This window comes from Scleropages formosus, chromosome 9 (genome assembly GCF_900964775.1).
Source record: "Scleropages formosus chromosome 9, fSclFor1.1, whole genome shotgun sequence".
In the NCBI taxonomy this organism is placed as follows: Eukaryota; Metazoa; Chordata; class Actinopteri; order Osteoglossiformes; family Osteoglossidae; genus Scleropages; species Scleropages formosus.
The window spans coordinates 20,460,086-20,485,091 of NC_041814.1; the positions used below are offsets into that span (position 1 = coordinate 20,460,086).

At 39.5% G+C, this 25,006-nt stretch overlaps 1 protein-coding gene across 1 annotated transcript in view; it reads right to left on the bottom strand.

The window, feature by feature from the left end:
* Positions 1-352: 352 nt before the first annotated feature.
* LOC108935400 (collagen alpha-1(XXI) chain) overlaps positions 353-25,006 on the bottom strand; it is a 39,656-nt gene continuing 15,002 nt past the window's right edge. The window contains exons 10-29 of the mRNA XM_018753974.2: positions 24,755-24,808; positions 24,424-24,477; positions 24,290-24,343; positions 24,016-24,069; positions 23,703-23,756; positions 22,363-22,416; positions 13,241-13,294; positions 9,109-9,153; positions 8,697-8,750; positions 7,489-7,542; positions 6,650-6,703; positions 5,862-5,933; positions 4,813-4,848; positions 4,340-4,384; positions 3,848-3,880; positions 3,588-3,734; positions 3,444-3,498; positions 1,399-1,590; positions 1,221-1,298; positions 353-942 (exon numbers count right to left, since the gene is read on the bottom strand). Coding sequence (XP_018609490.2) covers positions 752-942; positions 1,221-1,298; positions 1,399-1,590; positions 3,444-3,498; positions 3,588-3,734; positions 3,848-3,880; positions 4,340-4,384; positions 4,813-4,848; positions 5,862-5,933; positions 6,650-6,703; positions 7,489-7,542; positions 8,697-8,750; positions 9,109-9,153; positions 13,241-13,294; positions 22,363-22,416; positions 23,703-23,756; positions 24,016-24,069; positions 24,290-24,343; positions 24,424-24,477; positions 24,755-24,808 — 1,434 coding nt within the window. The 3' untranslated portion in view covers positions 353-751. The remainder of the gene's footprint in view (positions 943-1,220; positions 1,299-1,398; positions 1,591-3,443; positions 3,499-3,587; positions 3,735-3,847; positions 3,881-4,339; positions 4,385-4,812; positions 4,849-5,861; positions 5,934-6,649; positions 6,704-7,488; positions 7,543-8,696; positions 8,751-9,108; positions 9,154-13,240; positions 13,295-22,362; positions 22,417-23,702; positions 23,757-24,015; positions 24,070-24,289; positions 24,344-24,423; positions 24,478-24,754; positions 24,809-25,006) is intronic.

Here is a 25,006-nt window from a genome sequence, read left to right on the forward strand (position 1 = left end):
GGAAACCTGAAGGTGTTTGAAGATAAAAATTTTAATTTGCATTCAGATTTAACCTTCAAAGTAGCAGAATAAAAATGAATTCAGTACACACATTTCAGAGAATAAAACTGACTTCAAAATGCCCTACAACAATTTGAACTAAACTGAAATAAAATCATATAATGTTATAGGCACACAGCTTTAAAACTGAGCCTTATACCTGAGTTCTAACTTTATTCAAAACCAGTATTTTGGGAAAAAGAAAGCTAGTTTAAACTTAAGTATACATTAAAAATGTTTACACGTTTCTCTCAGCAACATCAATAAACTTGAAAAAAATTACTTGAAGATGTAAAGTGTGGTGTAACGTGCACAAGAAAGCCGCCATGTAAAAAAGGAAAGAGGAAAATACACTTGGTTTACTCAAATGAAGAAAATGATTTTTCCTAAGTAATCTGAAATACATGCTGCATGTACAGTAAACCACTGTAATATGAATGGCCTTGAGTTTAGCACAGAGGTAGCTCAACTAAGGCAGTGCACTGACTATATACACACATAAAACAATCTTCTTTTTGTTCAGTAACTACATTAAAAAAAACAAGCCCATTTTTTTCACATAGTATTAACTGGATCACAATGACTCATTTCTTCTTGAGTTTCAGTAACTTCCCTTTCTTCACTGCAGATAACCTCCAGTACCCCACTAAGTTCTGACCAAGTGGGTTCCTCTTCATAAGGAGGTGAAATTTTCTCGAATCCTCTTGTTACACTAGATATTTGGCCCTTTGCTGAAGCGGTTCTCCCTGGTACTATAAGCCTGGTAGCATAAGGACATGTCGCACACTCCAGCAGGGCCAGGGGGACCCCGTTTGCCTGGGTTTCCAGGTGCTCCGGTGTTTCCTGGGCTTCCAACTGGCCCTGGAAGACCCTCTCCAGCTTGGCCACGAGGGCCCTGGGGACCTGCCATCATCAACAACAACAAGAAGACATCACGTCCAACGACATGCAAAGCTTCCCTTTACATGTTAGCTTTTATATTTCTCTGAGTTAAGTGTGATGTGAAGTTATTTAAAAATCTCATGCTAGTTCTTAATCTGGACTTGTTTATAACTCTTTATTCTTCTGCTGTTGAGGAAATGTCATCTAGTGTAATTTCGCTTGTATTTCAAGTCCAATTTGAATTTCATTGCAAAAAACTTAACAGAAAACAGTAATATGACTTGAGTGTGACCATTTACCTATTGGTCCAGGAGGGCCAGGCAATCCAGGGTGGGATTCGCCTTTGGAACCCTTCAGCCCCCTAGGTCCTGTATCTCCTGCATATCAGAACCAATTAAACATATGATCCTGTACAACCACATAACAGAAAATGCCATAACACTGTTTGACCTATATCTTCCAAGGTTTGTGTATTACCTTTTATGCCTTGGGGCCCCTGGATGCCTGGGGGGCCAGGGTAACCCTGGGATCCAGTTCTGCCAGGATACCCTGGGGGTCCAGCTGGGCCTTTAGGACCAGGAGGCCCAGGTTCGCCACGGGGTCCATTGATTGTTTCGCAAGGCTGGCAACTCCTTGGCCCCATAGTCTGAAGCAGCTGAGGCAACTGATCTTAAAACAGAAAAATTTACGGTGCTGTAGATACAGATATACCTCCATCAATTCATTTCTTAGCAAAAAATTGTCTAGTGAGTGTCTGGTGGCTTGAACCTCATCCAAGGAGGCCTGGATCAGACACCAATCTGTCACTGTTTATTAACACACAATCACCAATTCACCTTAACAGGGTATCTTTGACCAAGATAAATACATTCATGCGTCACTTAACGTCTGGGATATGTTCTGTCCAATAGGATGTTAGGCAATTTGGACGTTGTGCCAACATCATATACACGATACAAGTGCCACAGGTGCCTATATCTTATATGGAGCAGTTGTTAATGATGTGGATTCAGGACCAGACCCAAAAGCGTACCCCCCTCAGCATCATGATGTTCACGTGCTTTGACCAACATAGATGTTTAATATCGCTATCGAGTATTATGTATAGATGTGTACTGTACTATTATACACCCGGCAGCACAATCGCTTTCTTTACATAGGATACACACGTTGCAGGAAGATGCACTACAGCCGCTTACGTCTGCTAGGTCCCATCGTTAGCCGATCAAGTTTTCTCAACTCTATTATAACCTTAAGGGACGTCGGACGTATATGCGGTCGGACGTCGTGCGGAAGGACATTAAGCAACGCATACTTGTAATTTAAATTGAATTGAATTGAAAAGATGTTAAGATAATTACAATTTTACCATCACAAGCTCATAAAAACATTTTCCAGATCCACTTTGCCCAAGATCTCTTCAGGTCGTCTATGGTGTAACTGTTCACGCATCATAACTCCAGAAGCATCCCCAGGCAGAAACAACCTTCATTCAGCCATTACTCTGGTATTGTTCTGCTCATTTGTGTATCTTAAAAAAAAAATTGGTGTGGGTATCGGGATTTGTCTGTGTCTTATGCACCTACTTGAACGATGAACCTCGGTGTAGCAAGTGGTAGAGAACAAACTAGGTTTGCTTGAGACTTTCATGTCTGCAGCTATGTCTCTGTCTCTCAATGTAATGTATAAATTGTATTTTTGCTGAGATGTACATCGCTTTGGACAAAAGCGTCTGTTAAATGAATAAATGTAAATGTAAATGTAAAATTGTAATTTATATTCATACAATGCTAAACATTTATATATACTTTTTAACTGTTCTTGTTGCTCCCACGTGATAGGAATAGTCAACTGTATTATTAATGTAAATGCTCCGAAGGAATGTTGTCTGAATAAATGCACCACCCAAAAGAGACAGAATTGCATCACCAGTGTGAAGCTTGCAACATTCCTAGATTGAATATATCATGGAGCATCTGAGTCACTCACTACAGGTTCATTCTTGAGTCCATGAAACACAGCTGCAAGGACTTATCAGCATTGTACAGGGCGAAACTGTGGTTAACTACTACAGAGATCACTACATGTATGAGCATGCAGCTGAGAGTGATATGAGACCAAGACCACCTGAGGCCAATTATGTGTGACCCAACAGACCACTGATGCTGAATTTCCTGTGTAATTACCTGCAGACAAGTGTGAATGTTTGGTACAGTGTTCTGTACAAACAAGCTATGATGACTCTATGCGTCTGTTGTCTATTTCTGTAAAATCATTTTGAAATATTATTATGGGAAGTGGCCACATTTTCATAATTTTAAAAATGAGGCTTTGATATCAAATTATCTACAAACATCTGTCTACATGTAAAAAGAAATTAAGCTAACGTTTTCATGGTGACTTTCTGCTTCACATTGAAAGGAGGATATTACTTTTTAGTCAGAAAATAAATGACTTTTGAAGACGATGTTTTGTTAAACACACAGTAAAGGTGTATTTGACTTGAAAGAGAAGGTACTTACTGCGCAGCACATTACTACAAAGCTTCATCAAGTGCTCATCTGATGGTGGTTTTCCCTGAAAGGCCAAAACATGATGACAATTTGTAGTTGAACATCTGGAGGGTGGAGCGATCAGCTTCTCGAAGAAGTGACTTGTTTACTTACAGGTTTCCCTGGATATCCAGGTACACCAGGTTGCCCTGGTAACCCATCTTGACCAGGAGACCCACGTGGTCCAACATTTCCCATTGGACCAATGTCTCCCTTCTTTCCTTCAAACCCTCTGGTCCCAGGGTCTCCTGCTACACCTTTCTGAGAGTAGTAGACCATTGACCAGCAGCACTGCAGTATTATATTCTACAGTCCACCAAGCTGACTTCTAAAGTCTTTGGAAGAAAATGGCTGCATAAGTCAGTTCAACAAACCTCTCCTTTGGTTCCCTTCAGTCCAAATTCACCCTGTAAGAGCAAAGCAGTTTGTTAGGAATTGTCTGTAAATATGATAGTCCAAGTCAGGTTGAGTGATGACACTGATTTGTTGCAGTTTTTTTTTTTTCTACAAGATGAAAAGTGAGTGATCATTTCAGTGAAAAACATCCCATGCTATGCAAAGGTTAACAAATTGCACAAATGCTCCTTTATCCATTTGCAGAACGGCAGCAAGTTAAAAAGCCTCTGCAAAAGAGGGATGCCTGTGTTGTTGTTGCTGAAAACAGGGATCAATATTGTAAATTGCCCTAGTTCGTGGGAAAGGTTTCCAAATGGCCTGAAAGTGGCAATGTCGCTTGACTCCCGCTACTTCGTCTTCTGTCGTTGGCCTCCCCATCTATAAGGTAGCTGGAGGCAAGCCCTCCTCCCGTGAGACAGAGGTACTAAACAGCTTGTCATCTGGCAGCGCGTCGCACGAGGCGCACTCACTGGTGTGCCAGGGGCCCCCGGGGCACCATCGCTGCCTCTGTCACCCTGGAAGGAGAAGATTATTAGACGGAGGCTTCATTGGGATCTTGCAATTAGCAACAGCAGCCCAGCAGCCTAGGTGACCTTTAAGAAGCGTACCCCCTGTGTTTGCAGAGCAAGCTCTCCTACTTGTCTAACCATAGTGCTATCTTGAGTAAATGCTTAGGAATCAAGACATATGTCCTTTGCTCTTTATGTGAAATCTCAACAGAGGTCATACATCTTTTTCTTGAAAATTTCATTATTAGTGAGCTCATAGAACTGAAGGCCACAAATGTCAAACCCGTATGTTCTCGCATGGAACTTGGTCAGAGAACTGCCATGTATGTTTTCCTCTATGTGCTGTATAAGATACTCTAACTCAAGCTGAACAGCATCCAGTTTTATGCCCTGGCACCTTGTAACATCCCACTGTTGAAAGCAGACGACATTACCTGACTTCCTTTAGGACCAGGTGCACCCGGTTCACCCTAAAAAACACAATCTTCGCATGTTAGTCAAAGCAAAAAAGTTCTCAGAAGCAAACATTTATTTTGGTTAAAAAACCGAAACCACTCCCTGACCGATCAGTACGTACAATATTTTCATTAAAATTATTCAAATACACTCTGAACTTTCATTGGACAAGCAGTTGATCATAGATGGAATTATTTAAAAACAATATTGAATATATCATTTAAGTGGCAAAAAGATGTCATGCAAAAATAAAATCTAAACAACACTGAAGTACTTGAAGTTAATTTGGGCTTGAAGGTTACAGGCAGAATTTAAATACACACAAAAGGTTGAAATATATAAAATTTGTTATTAAAGATTTTATTTTGGGGGCAAATGCTCGATGTCAGCTTGATATCTTTCCCCACCTTACAAAGACAATCAATTCCTGAAAAACCACTCAAAAGGAAAATTCTCATTAAAGACATACTTAACATTTGTTTCAATGGTAAAAATTTGTATGCCTTGCTGAGCCCCAACATTATGTACTGAATACTTAGCAGATTCTCACAGACTAAACCATACATACGTGAGACTCAATGCTTATGTATTAATCTAACTTTTAATGCACAAAATAGAACAGTAAAGGGTAAAGAAATCAGTGTAAACAATGCAAATGAATTCACACTCACCAAACAAGCTGACATAATTGGGTAGTCCAAACAGGGGCCATGATTACCAAGATTCTAATACATCATAATGCTACACGAGCCAAACAATAACTGCAAAGAAGACTGCATGGTGGTGCTCATCCCATGCTGCTCAGCTGTCCGTAAGCACACAAAATCCAAATTTGGCCTTTACATGCACAAAGAAATCCTTTGTAAGATTAAGTAGGGATATTAAATAAAACTCCATGTTAAGTCAAATTCTTGTATCTAGTGGGATGGCTGTATTTGCTGCTTATCAATTAGGACAGAAGAATGAGGCAATGCAGTAACTCACATTTTCACTGATTAATGACAGAACCTGCCTTCAGGGGCCTCACCTTATGACCTTTGAATCCTGGCATTCCCATGGCACCTGGCAACCCTGGTGTCCCAGGCTCCCCTTGGAGTCCCTGCCAAACACAGAATGGGGTGGCGTCACGTTCCAGTTGGGAAATTTAAAATTTCCAGAACCCTCTCAGCAGTGATGTGAACTTGAAATGTGAGGCAGGTTGTGCTGCTTGAATGAGTTTTTTTTTTTTTTAGAACCGCATATATTGAAGATTTCTGAAGATATCTTTCTCCAAATATATTCTGTAATTTAAATAACTCTGCTATTGTACTTTGATTTATTTTTGCATTGTGAATTTTAATAAGCACAGCAGCCTTCCTAACTGATTATGTTTTCACTGATTATGTTTCAAATGATTATGACAATGACTCACATGGAGTATTATGATATTCTTCCATCATTTTAATGTTTGATATATATTGATGTATATTTTTTATTTTATTTTAGTAATAAATTTACTCCTGAAACCAAGTAAATATTAAATATCCATTTTATGATTTAACATCAGAGCAAAATGAAATGCATAAGAACACTAAAGAAAGTTAAAAAATGTAGTTTCAGTTGTATTAAGGATCTAGCAAGCTTAACTCATGGAAGTTATACAAACAGTGAAGTGATGATTCTGAGGTTGTGCAAGCCCAGATGACTGGATTTCCAAGAAGCAGCAATGTGGTAGATGGAGGGGGGCAAGGCAAGGTTCCCAGAAAAGGACATTTTAAAAGGTTTAACAAGATATTAGCAGCACAGTGAGTCTTCTCATACAGTCATAGTGCTGACCTTCTGTCCCGGCAGCCCAGGAAATCCGGCTGTCCCACGCTCCCCAGAACTCCCCTGGCCATCAATGGGAAGACATTTTCAGAAAAAAACACACACACTCACAATTCAACAGTTACAATGTATTATTATTATTATTATTATTATTATTATTATTATTATTGCTGTTGTTACTTTACATGCTTTTCTCCAAAGCGACTCAGAGTGTTAATCTACTTACAGTGATTTACCCATTTATACTGTTGGGTAACTCTGGCTATCAGTGCAGGGTTAGTACCTTGGTGAAGGGTATTACAGCAGTAGCAGCATTTAAAGCTGGGTCCTTTCAGTGCAAGGATGTAGCTTCAACCATTACCCCACCTGCTGCTCCTGCTGCTACCTGTGTGACCCATTCATTATGATGGAGAGTGTTCAGTGGAGCTCTTTGCTTCAAGTTCCTCTTTCATACTGCCCATAAGAAGTGCAGCTATAGGCACTGCATTTACAATAAATTTCACAGGCAATAGGTTTCTCTTGATTTTCTGAGTGCCTTTATGCAAACAATTTTTAATGGTAATGTGGGAGTTGAATCAGCTGTGTTCCAAAGGGAAACTGAAGGAGTTCTCCCACATCACCTGAAAACATGGTGAGCACAAAAGCTTCCCATTTTGAATCAGCATGTTTGCTCATAAACGGTCCTGTATAATGGCAGAGTGTGAAACCACGGGAGTGCAGCACTGTGTTGGAACAATGCCAAAACTCCAGTCCTTACGGTGAGAATAATTATTTGAGAAATTATAACTACATATAGTATACTATACTGAAGAAAAGCATAATCAGTAACCAATGTTCCATCAACAGACCTTTGGGCCACTTCGTCCATCATGTCCAGGAGCACCCACCGGACCCTGAATCCCCTGGATGGTGGAAAAAGACATAGACTGAAAACCCACACAAATAACAAATATACTGAAATATCTTAAAATAGCCTAAAAATAAATGACACATTATTCATTTGTTGTGTAGCTGACCCTTTCATCGAAGGCACCTTGCAATTCTTAAACAGTTTGTGCAGCTGGATATTTCTACTGAAGCAGAAAAAGTTGAGCATCTCACTTTATGCTTTAATTCATTGCGGTACCTGCTATTCCAAAATGGCTGTAACACATTGTAATAGACATTGACCATTTTCATAATCCTCCAAATGTATTTTTTTATTATCACTACTTACATTTTGGTGGCCACTTTGAAACCTTTACGTATGCTCTTTTAATGTAATATATTTCTCTTATTTACGAGAACCAGTGAGAGGAGCAATTGCTTTTTCACAAACACACTGAAATCATCTATGGTAACTGATGTTAATTTATAGTATTTCTGACGCACAGAGCCTCTTTAATGTCCTTAGCCTACAGAAGAGTAAACAAGCGTAGTGCAGTGTAAAAAAATCTTTTCCAAACATTCCCTGCACCACTTCAGCTGAGCAATAGAGGGCAGCATTTAAACAACTGAAAATTAATATTCATGTGGTTTTACCAATGTTTGCTTTTTAGTACAAATGTGGAAACTGTATAAACTTGTCTTACAAATCCATACAAAAACTCGTTGTATGTCTAATGAAGCTCTAACATAAAGCATGAGCTTCGTGACAATATGGATTTCCTTCAAGGCAGAAGGTACTATAGAACTTCAGATTGTTCCTATTCAGTTAGAAGGTCCTGAGTTTGAAATCCTGGCTCATTCTGTTGTATACAACAGCAAACTAACAGCCCCAAATTGGTCAATTAAAAAATTCTCAGCTGTATAAAGTAGTTTAAGTAGCCTAGTTTGCAAACTGGACAAATGAATTAACAAAGTCATATCAGGTCCACAAGTATCCACTCTTGCCAGATTGAAAAGTATTGACTACACTGACCTTGCCATTTAATTATACATTTCCACATCATTGTCAATTTCATCACAGAGGACCTCCACATAATGAGAAAAAAATTACTTTGATCACAGCTGTTCAGGGACTTATACGGAGGTCATGTGGAAAGATTCAGGAATCTAACTGTTATATTCCACCTACCGGAGGTCCTTTTGGCCCAGTCATCCCTTTGACTCCAGGCACTCCCCTTTCCCCCTGGCACAGACACCATACAGGCCTTAGTTACACACATATATTAAGACACCACGTCCCTTCATATACCCAGTACCAAGCAGTTGTTTAGGAAATTCACATACATGTTAATGCCCAGTCTTTTAACAGATAAGTTCAGCAAAGTTCTGCATACGATGACATCAAGTTGACTTTTTACTGAATTTTTCATAATCCCAAATGAGGAGCGACTGAAATAAGGGGTGAGAAAAAAGGATAAATGTTTCCAATGCAAAGAGGAAACAAAAGTGGCAACCGATGTCAGTATAAAACCTGTGAAGTGCAGCACTTGGAGCAAAGAAGGATGCACAGGGCATAATGGTGTCTGTCAGGCAAAGCTCACCCGAGGTCCCGCTGGCCCTGGCTCCCCAGGAGGGCCCTGCATACCCTGAAATGGATGTTTCACAGCCACATCAGTGAAGGAACGCCTATTTTCACAGGTGTTGTTATACCTCCCAGCCCATAGGGGGCAATGCTTTTCTAATAGCTGTTACTTGACCTTCCACAGTAAAACAAAGAACCTCTACATGCCCACTGTTCTTAATGTATGAGATTTAGAGAGGTGTACACAGAGACATAACATACAATATAACAGACCACACAAGGTTCCATATAATTCTTAGAAACATAGTTTTATATACTGTATGTACTGAGGACATGACCGTTTTCGCTGCAGTGACTGTTGATCTTGTTAAAAGTTCCTGCATCCACCTCTCGGTATTCAGCTGTCGTCTTCTTGTTATAGTTCTTAATTGTATCAGCTATACTGTTAGAAGTCACCTAAATGAACCGGGGCATTATTGTGATGAATGACCACCAAGGATAAGGACTGTCATTCTCAAGGAAAAATAAAAAACCAACAACTGAAGGACATAAATTTAATGACATCGCACTTCTCCTAAGAACTGGCCTCCCATGAATATGTGCACAATTACTTTCTCTCGTCATTTCTTAATACATCCCCTGTTCCCTCATGATCCCAGAGGGCCTCATTTGCAGCCTGCAGGACTGTTCTCTCAATGGCTTCATAATTGCTCAGATGTAACTGTGAACACTGTGACAAAAAAGCAATCTCTCACTGCATGGTGACACATTTGCAGAATCAAAGTCCTTTGTCCGGCAGCTGAAATGCAGATTATTTTCACAAAGTCCAACACCTTATAAACAAAAGTACATGTTGCTGTTTTCTAAGCCACAGACCAACTTTGATTATGTTTCGTATTTTTAGTGCAATAAGTTTTTTCCACTCCTTTGAACTGTGGTGTTTCAGGAGACTTGGAAAACATAGAGAGGCAGGAAAATGAATAGTTGGACCTTGGATCAAATCAGGATAGAAGTGTCATTAGAAGCACATATGATGAGACTGAGGTTATCCATTTTGGATGCATCATGAGAAGATTGGACTCTCTCAAAAAGACTGAAATATTTGGAAAAGTTAAAGAAGTGTACGACCAGCAACCAGATGGATGGACTCAATCACACTGACATTGGACACACGCCATTCAAAGAAAAATACACTCATGGAGCACACACCATTCTGGACTCAATATATGTGGTCACCAAGAGTGAACACTGGCACTTAACAAAAGTAAAGTTAACTCACCAACCTCATGATTCTCTCTACAAAAGTGGAATATGATTAATAAGTAAAGTTCCAGAGTTGTCATTTCCACATGCAGTGTGATTTGCTACGAGGAATATTCCACTCATGATGTCACACAATGCGTTCTGTATGATAAACATATGAAAATATTGCTCGGAAGATATTGCTGTTTACATAATACAGGTAAGCCTAAGGCCACTGTCGGGACTGTTTAATTACCAATCCAGAGGCATCCGCTCTGTAATATCTGACTAATCAATACTTCGTGGCTCTAATGAATCAGTCCACTGCCGACTTCCCAGTCAAGATGGGCATAAAATGTGATGTTTTGTACTCTTAAGGCAAGCCCAGCCTTTTACAGAAGTGTGAAAATGTTAACCCCAAGCCCCCACAGGATATTAGGTTATTCCTTGTGAAGAAGGAAGGAACTCTTCTTCCATCTTTTAAATTTGTCAGCATTAAGCATAGAGCCAATATTTGTCTGATTATTATTTTTGCCTCATTTCAATGGTCTCTTATGCCCATAGAAATCAGATTTGTACCTCTTCGTGTTTGAAAATGTATAAAATACTTCATACTTTCTCAACATTTGCAATGCATACATAACATTCAGCACAATTTAAGAATAATCTTGGATCCAGTGCAATTCCAGGTTAGACAGGTGCCTTATAGGAGCATTTACATAACAGTATGTTACTTTTATAGGAGTAGCACTGAAACTATTGTTGCATCTAAGTGTATCCTTGAAATGTGTCCACAGCAGTGCAGACTTACAAATAAAAAAATTTAAATGTGTAAAAATACCAGAAGCACCAGCCTTTTCCTGCGTGTGCGGTGAAGCTGACCCTGCAGGAAACTACAACATATGCCACTGTTAATCTTTCAACACCATACCACCAGAATTGCACTGGCAGAAACAGGTCTCTTACCACAGGCGGATGTAACACTAAAAAAAAAATAATTGAGTTTTATGTATCACAGTAGTCACATCATCAGGCCCTATTTCATAGGAATTTAGCTCCCATGTTGGGAAAGTGTTTCTCCATAGAGTAAAACAATCCCCTGGGGCTGGGGGGGCTGCCCACAGTCTCGCTCCCGAGCAGAATGGAGGACCTTTAATCTGTGCATCGGGAACATGCGCCGCTGTTGTTGACTTCCACGTCTGTCATTTCCGGACAGAACAGGAGAAAACTGAATCTGCCTTTACGGAATCAGGACCTTGAACCTGCTTGATTATCGGCACCTGATGCCCTGGAAATACGATAACATCTCAGAGAGAAAAGTTCACCTTTCAGCCTGACTGCAGATTTGTTTTTAAGGTGTTGAACACGAACACACGAGGCCATTATGTATTGACATTCACATTATCAGCAAGGCAATATCTAGGCTACATCTGTTTTCTTGCCCTTACAAGCTTATCGTAAGATCTCAAAAATTAGGAAGTAAATGCCTTTTCGTTAAGCCGGCATTAATAATCATCGATAGACAGATTATTACTAAGATTGTACAGTTTTTCTATGTGTTTTATAGTAGTTTGTGTTTTCAGCTGTGAATATATAGCATTCAGTGTTGTTTAAGAATAATGTTCAATTCAGTCTACATTCCTGATAACCTTTAACCAAAGTAACTTTCTTTACGGTTAAATACTCTTCTCGGATGCTAACAGTCATTTTTTGGGAACTGCCATTCTTTCTTTACCAGCCCACTACCTGGTATTCTAGGAAACTTGAGGTAACAGATCTGTTACTCCAGGCCTCAGATAGCCAACCTGAGGTTGTTCCACATAACAGCGCACACGTCGTTTAGCCCACATCGGCGTCATTTCGGATTTACAAATATAATTTGTTGCTGCTGGGGAAAACGGGGATGGAAGAGACCCAAACCCTTTTGACGTTACTGACATCTGTTTGAGGAGAAAAAAGTCTGTTGTTCCAAATAAGTCCTGTATAATCTGCATTCATGTCACCATGAGTTTCATAGGCCAGCCATAGCCTAGAAAGAAGCACTATTAATAAATTGGAAGCTTTTGGAGTATTTATAGAAATCCAGAGAGGGTAAGAAGGCAAAGGCCCAAACATAGAACAGTGTACACATTAATTAGGTTTATTATTCTCGTGTTCTGACAATTTAGATCTTCTAATGTGCTGTTCAAAGATATATAGTAGCTGTGTGTGTGTGTGTGTGTGTGTGTGTGTGTGTGTGTGTGTGTGTGTGGGTGTGTGTGTGTGTGTGTGTGTGTGTGGGGTGGGTTGGGGGTGGGGCCAATGTGTGGAGATACGTTTGCTGTGTGTTTTGGGATGGTAAACATCATGGTTGTTTGTGGCCTCCCTTTGGAGCAACACTACCACCAAGTGGCTATGCTATTTCAGGCTAAATGACTCAAGATTCTTTTAAGTGGCTATATAAAAATTCGAGAAAAGAAATAAAATTTAAAGTTTAACAGTTTTTTTGAGTACTGCAAAAAGCATATTTTCTATGTAATGTGTGGCAGAAGTAAAATTTTACACACTTGATATGTACTGAAAAAGGTATGTAATACAAATACCTACTGCAGGTAAACTACTTTTATGAATGTTACGCTCCTAAAAGACCATATGCTCTGAATGCGGTGTTACTCAGTCTGTAATCTTATAAATAAGGGTAGTGTCTGTAACAAAAAAGAAATACATCTGTTGCAGGTGTAGAAGATATAAGGGCGCAAACCCACATCCCATTTATGTTCCCCACAGTGAACAACCTCCAAACAAGGAGCGCAACGAGCCCGTCGTATGGCTGTTAGTCACAGTGCTCCATGCTGGCCTGTAGTTAGCTGAGGGCTCCTTATCTTTACCCATCATGCCACAATCATGCCTTTTTCACAATAAAACCTTACCGGAACTCCTGTCTGCCCGTCAACCCCCGGAAACCCATGGGCTCCTTTTTCTCCCTGGAAAGGTTAACATTTAATGTCACCATTAGTTAGAAAAACATCAACCATACGTCTTGTACTAAACAGCATTTGAAGGCTCCCCCACAGTTCATATCATGTGTGAGGATATAGGAGGTTAAGAATATAGTGTGTACATATTTATGTGTCAAGCTATCGCCACTGCTGTATCGCACAAGTGTCTATCGTTTTATTTTTTTGGAATACATTTCCATTGTATTTCATGACTACCACACAGCATTGTGCCCTTTGTGTCTGTTGTAACAAGGATTGCTCATAAACAATTAGCCTTCAGTATTCCCAAGCACTGTTAAACTATTTATAGTAGATGTGCAATATAAAGAGCTTAAAAGTACAAGAAATTTATCGAAGCAACACCATATTTTTGATAAATCCACATAAATTAACTTAACTGTTATTCATGATCCTGATATAAGCCAAAGACGTATGCGCTAAGAGCTGTAGAAACTCTGAGTGACGATGCATACGAGTTAAATTAATCACAATTCCTGGTGTGGAACTGGTATAAGTCGGGTGTGAATTAATTCTCCAAGCTGTCAAACCCTGGAGAGCTGCAGTGTGTTCCTAAAACTCCCAAGGGTCTTGGTCTGTGGCCGGTTTCCTGCAGGTACCCTGTCAGTTGAGTTCTAGCACATTCAGCACTCTTATTCCTCCAGCTGGCGTTCGAGCCAAGAGGTGGGCAGCCCGCAGGAGACTTCCCTCATCTCCTGCATCCGACTCTACTTTATTCCATCCGTTTTCCAAGGAAAAAAACATTGAAAATAAAAAAAAAAAAAAAAAAAAAAAAAACAATCCTGCAGTGTTCCTTCACTAATATATCTTCATTCCTCCGATTTTGGTTAACAACACCAGATCCACAATGCTGGTTCTTGCAGGCCTGTGCATGTTTCATTCCATGTCAGCACTTGAGCATCCAGTCAAATAACTGTTTTTTGGCCTGGATCAGTTTAGCCTTCAATCTCAGTACTCGCACTAACCGTGTTATTACCATTGCTGTTGTTATTACTATATCATTATATTTATTATTATTATATCATTATTATTATATTATTGCTTAACCGGGATGCCTGTCGAATTGCGATGTCGCACAGGTCCTAGACTATGAGTTTGGATGTATGTATGCATGTGAGTTCAGTCTGACCAGAGGTTGCATGTTCCACCCTAACTGTTTATTTAAAGCAGATTTCATCTTGGTTCATCTTGGATCTAAAATCGTCAGCCTGAAGTTAACACACCCTTAGCCATTGACACTAGACAGTGCCCCGCTGCCCAAGTTTATAATAATGGCTTCAGCATAATGTTCGGATTATAGACTAACACTGACTAGCTGGAACCTTGTGGGTTAAACCGTGTTGAAAAAATTATAAACTACACGTGAAACACGAGGCACACATTTAACACAATGCATGAACAAAGCTCAAGAAGGACGCAATTAGGCTTCGCCACAAATTTGTTTTCTTTTCAAGTGCCTTGCCTTTCTGAGCATATAAAAAGCATACAAACAGCCAATCCTGTAATCATGAAATGAGCGCACCCTGATTAACCTATAAAAAAACAGTCATAAATCTTTAATAGTTGTAAATATTATGAGCTGACAAGTACCGCTTTTGAATCCAACTGATTTTCTGTTGCAAACAGGGCAAACTATTTTTTTTGTTTCTACTGCATGATTTGATTCATTGACATAAGCAGTGTGAATTTACCAAAATTAAATTCCTTTGAAGTCTTCACAAGGTATGGTTTTCACCAAGTATTATTTTCTGAAAAGAAATTACATCAGTCTAGTAAAGTTTTAGATGTATCACAAGCATATAGTATTTCAAATAAAGTTCGTTGTGTATAACAGAGCCAGGGAAAACAGAGTGCCAGGTTTGCAACAAAATGCGAAATCTCCCATGTCACTTTCTTTTTAGGAGGCACCCATTATGAAAACAAAATAAATTACTCCCAAACTCTCCCAAGCATCACATTCCAGCTGTGGATCCAGCTGGAACTCTCTATAACTAGTCTTGGAATTAAGGGCTGGACACTTTGGTACACAGGGACAATGGAGTGTTAAGAACTGTTTGTCCAGCCACTGGAAATATAAACAAAGCCTGTAAAGGCTATTAAAATACAGCCTTTAGAACAGAGTCCTTGTACCTCCCACGCAGATATCCAGCTGCTGATCTGAGCTTTGGATATAGGATGTCTATGTCCTTTTTAAATTCATTATTCAGTAAGAATGAGAGAGGCCACATAACATTCAATCAACTCTAAGAAAGTGTTAAATGAATTTATAATCTCCGCATAATGAATTAGTAACATCATTTGACTTGGCTCCTGAAGAAGAACTCTTTATGTATTAGATTTGTTTATTTGTTCCAAGACTAACTCGTACCCAAATCAGCTCAACTTGTTCCGTGGTGGCTACAAAGTAAAGCGGATTTCTTCTTATTAGTGGTCCTCCTCTCTTTTTAATTATGGCACGTAAATATTGATGTTGGAAAACATATCATGCAGCACAATCACATTTTAGATTCTATTACAAGCTTCCAAGAGTGGAAAAAGGAGGGCCCTTTGAATGCTTCCTGAGCTTTGACATTTCTGGTCCTGGAAAACTCTCTCTGCCATTTATTCTTGCTTGACACAAGCATCCAACACATAGCATTGAGGATGGACAGCCTCTCCAATGGCAAATATGTTTCGTCATTCCCTTTCCTGAACACAGGAGCCCTTGTATGTCAGAGAGAAGGTGAGTGACGACCTTTATTTACACACATACTCATGAGCTGGTGGACCAGAATTTAGATTGATAGCCCCCAACCATTTCTGGAAACACATAAACATTTTCTGCAGGACATTGTGTAATTACTGTAAAGAAGAGTTAATGGAGGTTGTAAAGCCAAATAACCAAATGACTTGACGCAGCACTTCAAAAGGCTAATTGGGAGGTAATTGAGCAGGGAATAAACCATTAACTCAGACATTACAGGTATATTCCACTCAGAATGAACATCTATTACTGTCTAATTCATGAAGTTGTGTCTAGATCAAACATGTTTTACTTTCACCTATGCTAAATACAATGAAAAGCCAATCAACGTACTTATAAACATATTTGTACTATACTGAAAGTGTCCTCACTGTCATTACAGTTATTCTGTTTAGGAAATGCATTTTTATCTTCAGGATTTTCCCTTTATAATCTAATGTTTCAGGTAGTTTTTAAAAAATATATATGCCAGGATATGAATGAATGAATGATTTCTCAGGTTTCATTTGAAACTGGTTCTATAAACAAAAGTGCAATTTAGCAGTATTCACACAATTTGCAGATTAAATCTTTTTGAAAAAAACCTATCAAAAGTGTGAACACTAGTAGGCTTAACTGTTCAGCAAACATTAAAGGGCCACAAGTGAGCTCATTTACATTTTTTCAACAAGTGATGGCAAATGTGGAAGCTAGAAATCGAGCAAGGATTCAAATGAGAAGAGGTGGAAGACCACAAAGATGAAGTTCTTATGATATGCACGCAACACACAAATAGAGAAACAATGCTGTACATATAGGAAGCAAAAGGATAATAAATAAAGGACATTAGGACAAGTTGCTTGCAACAAGTGAGTGACAGCTGAGTACTGCTGAGACAGTAAAAGGCCAGTACCGCTCCACGAGTGAGAGGACTCATCTCAGAGCTGGCTGGTTTGGCTTTGGTCCATGGAAACAAATGTACAGTTTTCCATTACCGATAACTCTAACCTTGTAACGAAACTGCACTTCATATTACACAATATGGGCAGGGATATTTGCATGCTGATATTACTGAAGATCAGAAAACACTGAAATTTTGAAAGCTTTGAAAAACATAGTTATTTTTTTAGTTGCGCAGGTTCTCCACTATGATTGCGAGCACAAAGCTGCTCTAAGTGCCCATCTTATCTCTTTGTAGTTTAATGGGGTATTCCTTCTAATCTATGTATTTGCAGGCCTTTGTGTTCAATTTTAAGGGACCGTTTCATATGCACGGAAGGTAAAACATTCCCGAGTGTGAAAATTTTCTCTCTTTTTTTGATGTTTGGTCAAAAATTACAAGTTTCAGTATAAAGTTTTAAACTGAAAGAGCGTAGAATATAATTTTTAGAAGCTGCAGTATAATTTCTGGAAAGCCGTGCAAATGGTTCTGAAAACCTAGAAGGCACGGAATCCAGTGTCGCAGAAGCAGAAAACGTCTAAGGAAAATTAACGTATAAACATGATTTCTGAACTCAAACATTAACCCGACTTAAATAACTCTGGGTGAAGCATTCAGAGGTGGTAGGATTCTGGACAGAGTTCATCTTGTTTTCTGCTTTGAGTCAGGTGTCAAGTTCAGCGAGTGTGTTGTCAAACATGTGGGCGGCGGAGTCTGAGGCAGCAGTTACAGCGGGTCGTCACGCGGGCGGGTGCTGTACTGGAGCCTGTCTAAGCTGTCACACCCCACACAAATGCTTTACCCAGGCACTGCACCACACTCCACCAGCCTGATGACTTTAACAGACATGCACACACATACAGTACACATACACATAAATACAGTGGAGTGTGTATCTGTTTGCATTACATTTTGTGAATTGTGTATTTTGGGTCCTTCATTCTTTCTAGGTACTTGGACATGAATGGGCACCAAGATCTCACAGAAAAACTAATTGTACATGACATCTCCAGAAGTAAAAGGAGACTGAAATGTACTTTTATTTTGACTGCCAGCACAGTTTTAAATACGTGCTTTTATAAGGTCAACATTGTTTATTTTTTGTGGTCAGTTTTTGCATTTTGACACAACTTCAGCAGTCTGGACTGTATCAGTGTTCCTCCCAGCATCTGCTGCTGAGGTTTTCAGGGCAGTGTGACTTCTGTGCCGAAAAACCTTCACAGTAAAACTGTTGTTATCTTCCTGGCCACATCAAGTCTTTACCACTCAACTAATCGCCCAGTATGTGGTATGTTTTACACTGGGTTTGGCCTGAAGACAGACGTCGCTTTAATCTGTAGGATTAACAGATGTTTCTTGCTTGGAAACATGTTGGTTCAAAACTTATTTGCCATTTCATATGTACCTGATGTTGTTTTACATAGTACTGTGACAGAAGGTCATATATCGAATAAGTAATGAGCTATTGGGGGAAAAAGGTGATAGTCATACAGGATAAACAGTCAGTTTTTTTTTTTTTTGAAGGAAAGTTAATTTTAATCACTAAGTTTTTAAACCAGATGTTTCAAGCTAGACTGATTATTTAATATGTCATCTTGCCCTGGACAGCAGAGCTCACAATTCAGGTCAGAGGGGTCTGTTAAAAGACACTGAAGAGGAGGTACGGAATGAAAGAGGAACCAAACATGACGACTCTTTGAATATATGTGACACGGTGTAAGGAACTGAAAGCTCATTAGTAGTTCATTTTCAAAACTGAATAAATTACTTTCTGAAAATCTGGATCTATATATAATAATGAAACCTTGAGGAAGTTACAGGAGCAGATGTAGATGCTCCAAGGTGTTGTGCAACAGAATTCGTATTTTCAATAAATAGTTTCTGTCTGTAGACCAGCTGTTACTGGTCTGCTGTTCTGTGTCTTGTCGTATATGTTTCAAGGTATGATTCTGTCATGGTTGTTTGTTAGTACTCGCCCACATGAGTGGCCCCTGTGCACACATTCTTGCAAGACTGGATAACAATGATAAGCCTTGTGTGTAAACTTTGTTTCTGCAGTTACAGCAAAGGTTGCAGAAGCAATCCTCATGTCTAATCAAAGTGTATACGGGGAGTTAGAGCAACTGATGGAACTGACTGATGGATGACTCGTACAGTGCAAAATGTAAAGGACTGAATCTAGTGTTCTGTTGATCATTACTTTTGGTCACTGGGATGTTTAACCTACCGTGGGATCTCTTACAGTGACAATATCAGAGGACAGGACTTAAAATTGACATTCTCAAAGCTGATACCTTTAATACAACATGCCCATTAATAATAAGCTTGTTTCAATTTTGCTGTCTGCTGAAGTATAGAATGATTAATGACAAAAGTCCTGCAGTTACTTCCGTAAGGACATAGCAATAAACGTGGTTGAAAATGTACGGTAAACCAAATAAAATCTGGGGGGTAAACAAAACTATCCCATGAGACATTTTGGCTTTTCATATTGTGGAAGCAATAATGTGATTTATTTTGATTTTAACAGGCCCTAATTTATAGGGGACATTGGTGTAATAATTGTTGTTGTGTAATGCAAGATCAATCTATTTCACATAACTTCACAAGCATTTCTTCATTTAGCCTTTTAAAATCTTTTTACATGATGTGACTACAGAGATAAGCTATAGATACAAAAACTTTTCCTACATGAAAAATAGTATTCAGCACACACTGAGGCAATGTATCTTGTAGCAAATACTGTACGTGTGCTTTATAATTCTAAACCATATAACTACACTGGCACATAGAGGATGGAAGAAAACTTTCCTGTTCTGTAATACCACTCATTTTGATCCTAATCCATAAACCCCACCGTTCTTTACTTAGCCACGGCCAAGTTATCTGTAATAGTATGTTATACTGACCATAATATGTAATAGCATATTGTGACTCGACAATTACTGTCTAATTCATTCAGCATTTTTAAACAGAAAACATGCATGACATCTCTTGATCTGGATGGTTGCTCAGTAATTGATAGTTTTAATAACACCAGCTTTATTGCCATCTTAAGGTCACAACTAACAGAATACAGTTATCCTATGAGTAGGTAAAGAATAACAAGCATAAGTGATTTTTATTGGTATTCACATAACTAAACAGGGCTGATGAACATTAAACACACACAGTCTACAACTGCTTGTTCCAAGTAGGGTCGTGGCCAAGTGAAGCCTAACCCAGCAACACAGTGCGCAAGGCTGGGGGAGGGGTAAACACGCCCAGGACGGGATGTCACTCCATCACAAGGCACCCCAAGCAGGGCTCGAACCCTAGACCTGCCACACAGTGGGCCCCAGCCAAACCCACTGCACCACCGTGCCCCCCATGAATGTTAAACTTTAATAAAATAAATTTTGCTGTTTGTTACTATTATAGAAGTAGATATGTCCAAAGGTAGTGGTGCCAGATAGGCCTGTACAAAATCAGCCGCAGCAATGACCAGATATCAAGCATATGATGCCACAGTTGCCTTTATTCCTCACTGAAAATTCCTGAATAGAATATACCCAGTTTGCAATTAATACTTTCAAAATACTTTATATCTGCACTTTAGTAGGCAGACATGGTCAGTTTAACAACAATTTTCTAGCAGACAATAAATCAAAGTTGCATTAGAAAGCTGATTTGCTGAAGTGAACAAGAAGTGCAATGCAATTTTTAAGTAAAGAAAGCCAAAACATACATGGAAAACTGACTCAACCCATATAAACAATGATAATTGGTTCGCTGCCATGCTGTACATTCAGAACTGAAACCGACTGGAATGTAAACTGTGATCAGCGCTGTCATCTTTGAAGGGCAGTCCAGTTCCTTTAAATCATTATTCTCTTCCCTGTAAAAGGTTTCATTTCATTTCCTTTTAAATACCTATCAAAAAGACTTATTGAGAAAAACCAACAGCCAGGGTATACGATCAAGCTCCAGCAGTTGTTCCTTAAAGTCCAAATTTGTTTCTTAAGGAAGTGCTAAGCATAAAGAGAGCCATTTCCATGTCAGGTATGGATTGAACACCTTTTGCAAGTTTAATAAATCAGCCAGTCCTTTAAAGTCAACCAGCAAAACTGTTCATCTGAAAAACTTCCTCAAAAAGAAATCTTTCAACACGAGGAGGTAGAATACCTGTTTTCTTTCACTCCTTCTAAGCAAAACTGCATGTCTTTGAAATTGAAGGGCCAAATATGAACCAAGTGGGCTGGTTATTATTTTCATAACTGAAGCCTTTTTCAACATACAAAGACAGACGGCATGCCTTTTACTTTTCACTTTGTCTTCTTTCCAAAAGCTTTAAAAATTGGCAACGTGACACTTTGCACTAGGAACAGAAGCACAGACATTCACATAACTCTCTAAGATAAGAAGTTTGTCAAGGATTTTATCCTTATCCCATCATTAAGGATACATTACAAAACACACTGAATGTCCGTCAATCCAACGACCAAATTTCTTTGCGCAACTTAATAATGACAATGCAATGGAATTTCTACCATTGTCATAATTTAAGATTTTAAAGTCAACAAAAATACATCTAGCTACATTTACTATACTGGCCACCCTGTGCAAAGTAATGCTCTCAGTTTTGTGTTACTGAAATACACACATTTTCAGAACCGCTTGTCCTATACGGGGTCGCGGGGAACCGGAGCCTAACCCGGCAACTGAGGGCGTAAGGCTGGAGGGGGAGGGGACGCACCCAGGACGGAACGCCAGTCCATCGCAAGGCACCCCAAGCGGGACTCGAACCCCAGACCCACTGGAGAGCAGGACTGTGGTCGAACCCACTGCGCCACCGCACCCCGTTACTGAAATATTCATTATTATTTTTATTCACAAAATGTAAAATGTCAGTACAGCTTAGAAAATGTCTGTATATTAGACTAAGTTATGAACAAATGATATTTCCACTTTATGTGATTAACAGAATAATGCATTGTTGCTGGTGGTGCAGTGGGTTGAACCAAGTCCTGCTCTCCAGTGGGTCTGGGGTTCAAGTCCTGCTTGGGGTGCCTTGCGGCAGACGGGCGTCCCGTCCTGGGTGTGCCCCCTCCCCCTCCAGCCTTGCACTCTGTGTTGCCAGGTTCAGCTCTGGCTCGCTGCAACCCTGCTCAGGACAAGTGGTTTCTGACTGTGTGTGTGCGCGCGTGCGTGTGTATGTATTGTTGCTTTCATATGAAATGCAACATGACATGTGGCTTTATCAAGGCATAGAAATGCTGTGCATGTTTCCTTATGCCAGGTCTGCTGGCATATAACCATATGTTGACAACATACTGGAGCAAAAAAGAGAAGCTATTCTGTCCAGTTTTCCAGAAGCAGAAGAGATTTGCTCACCTTCTGCCCCACTGGCCCAGGAGCTCCATCTTGGCCAGGAACACCGGGTTCCCCCTGCAATGGAAAAAAGATTGTACTTCAGAATAAAATGGGGCAGAACCACTTAAAACAAAAAAAATCCTTCTCGCCATGTGCCAAAAGAAACACAATCGTAGAAATCAGGCCCCCTGACCCAAACCAATGTAGAAAGCTGGAAGTGGGTGGAGAATGGAGAAAGCAGAGACCAGCTGGGCTGCAGAGGCTCACGCCTCAGAGACAGGCCAGCAGGAGAACTAGCGTAGGCGTAACATTCACCTCTCATACAGTGCTGGAGTCGTGATGAATTTGGCTGTCACCAAACCAGCAGGTACAACGTGGGACACATGTCACCACACTGAGGGGGAATAGCAGCTAGGCAGTAATGTGCAGCACTAAGCTGATGTGTGAAAAAAAGCAGCGAATGGAACCGTGCTCATCTGTGAGGTTGGTGTACAAGATCAGAAAAGCCACTCAGAGACAACCCTGTCCTTATGAGCATTTAATTTAAGGAGCTCAATAATGCCATGTTAAGAAAACATTAACTCTAACCGGATTAATGAACAATCAGAATACTGTAAATTGCTATATCAGATCCCCTTGCTATCCATGCATAAAAGTGTCTAAATGTCAACTTGTTCATCAGATGCTTAAACACCACAAGAATGTCTTAATGCTCAAAATAAACATTAGAACAAGGAGATCAGTGGAGTCTAACAGCTACAAATGAATAATCAAACACAATATTTTGGCCATTTGCCTCCACAGCAGCACATTAATTTTTCATTTAGTGACTTATCCCAAGATAATCTCCGCAAAATCACGCAAGAATCTCATGCATCTAGATGCAAATGTTTTCAATAACATTGCTTAATCCTTCATGCAATTTTCTGTTTAAATAGCATTCTTAGGTAAAGCTAGAAATCAGCTGAGGTATTTAATCAAGTTACGGATATATTGTTAAAATAAGCGAGGTTGATCTGAATATCATTACAGGCTAAAGCAGATTCCTGGTTTATGCAGTCTTCTTGCAGGGCTATTGGAACAGTAATAAATGAGTTATAGAAACAGAAAAATTACTTCTCATATATTTCATTAATTGTTGATTGATTTTCTCAGCTGTTATTCTCACCAATCCAACTATTCAAAAAATTCAAACAGTTGTTTGAGTTAACTGAGAAACTGTAAATCATCACCTCCTTAATAAAACGAGGAAACTTTACATGGTTATACAAGAATACAAAACAAAGATATTTCAACTCTGACAAATTCATCCATCTTGCAATCAGACTTTAACATTTGAATAATACAAATATCACTCTTACCCTTGGTCCTGGCAGACCTGGGAACCCTGGTGTTCCTTTTTCCCCTTGACTTCCCTATGTGCAATAAACTGATTTAGTGTATTAAACCCATTTTATTGTGCTAGTTCCATAAGGGCCAACAGTGTGATTACCCAAATTTGCATTTAATTATGTCAGTGATCACAATCCATTGTGTGGCACATTTTATGACCTGATTTGTGATTCATAACATTTTCACAATAAGCTCTATGGAGGAAAAAATCATTGCTGAGAGATTTAAAATTCTGAGATGAAATGCACTTGATGTTCAGAAATAAGACTTAAAATCCAGTACCTTTTCTCCTGGTATTTGGATGCTGTCTGATTCTAATGTTGAACCAGCTGGCCCCTTAAATTGAAAGGAAGAGAATAATGAAAACAACATGAAAGTAGGGTACAACAGTGCAATTTATTCAGTGCCAATTTGTTTGTGTAGTTTTCTGTTTTAAGGGGGAAGAATTGATGACAGCATCATCAAGAAAGAGCCATAAACCATTAGGACTTGTGGGTGGTGATATGGTTCTGTTCCAGTTGTGATAAGAGGTGATAAGAGGCCAAGATGTCCCTACCATGGGTCCTGGAGGCCCTTGGTTCCCTGGGGGGCCTTGAGTTCCTCTCTCACCCTACATTCAAAATGTCTTAAGTCAGGTAATGTGATCAAGCATCTCATCTTGCAGTGCAGTCAACAGGTATGAAGTCTTACTTTGTCACCCCTCAGACCTGGATGTCCCCTTGGGCCAGGAAATCCTGTTTCACCCTGCACACAGAGAAAACACATATTCGTTTCAGATAGTATTATTTATAGCACTAGCAATTTATATAGCTGAATATTTTTCTGAGCATTCTAAATTTCTAGAAGCACAGGAACTTAAAAAAAAATCCTTTTAATTTAACCGTTTTACTTTCAAAGCATTTGAACCTAAAGCCATGACTCTACACTGTTGCCAGATTTTCAAGAGGAATTGATCTCCGCAAGTAGAAAGTTTGTAGTTCAATTCCATAATTACTGTAACACTGTAGACAAAGCTTTTCACCTTTCGCCCTGGCATCCCAGGTGCCCCTCGGAGTCCTTTCTCTCCACGGACACCCTGTATGAAAATTTTTCCAGAAGGGAGTGTTTGTATTTTTGGTACAGCATACCAGCTACTTGCAGTCTTATATTTATTCATTCGTCCTCCAAAGCAACGTACGATTATTTACTCATTCATACAGCTAGGAATTTTAACGTAAGGACCTTGCTCAAGGGATGGAGGCAGGATTTTAAACTGCAACCTTAGGGTCCAAAA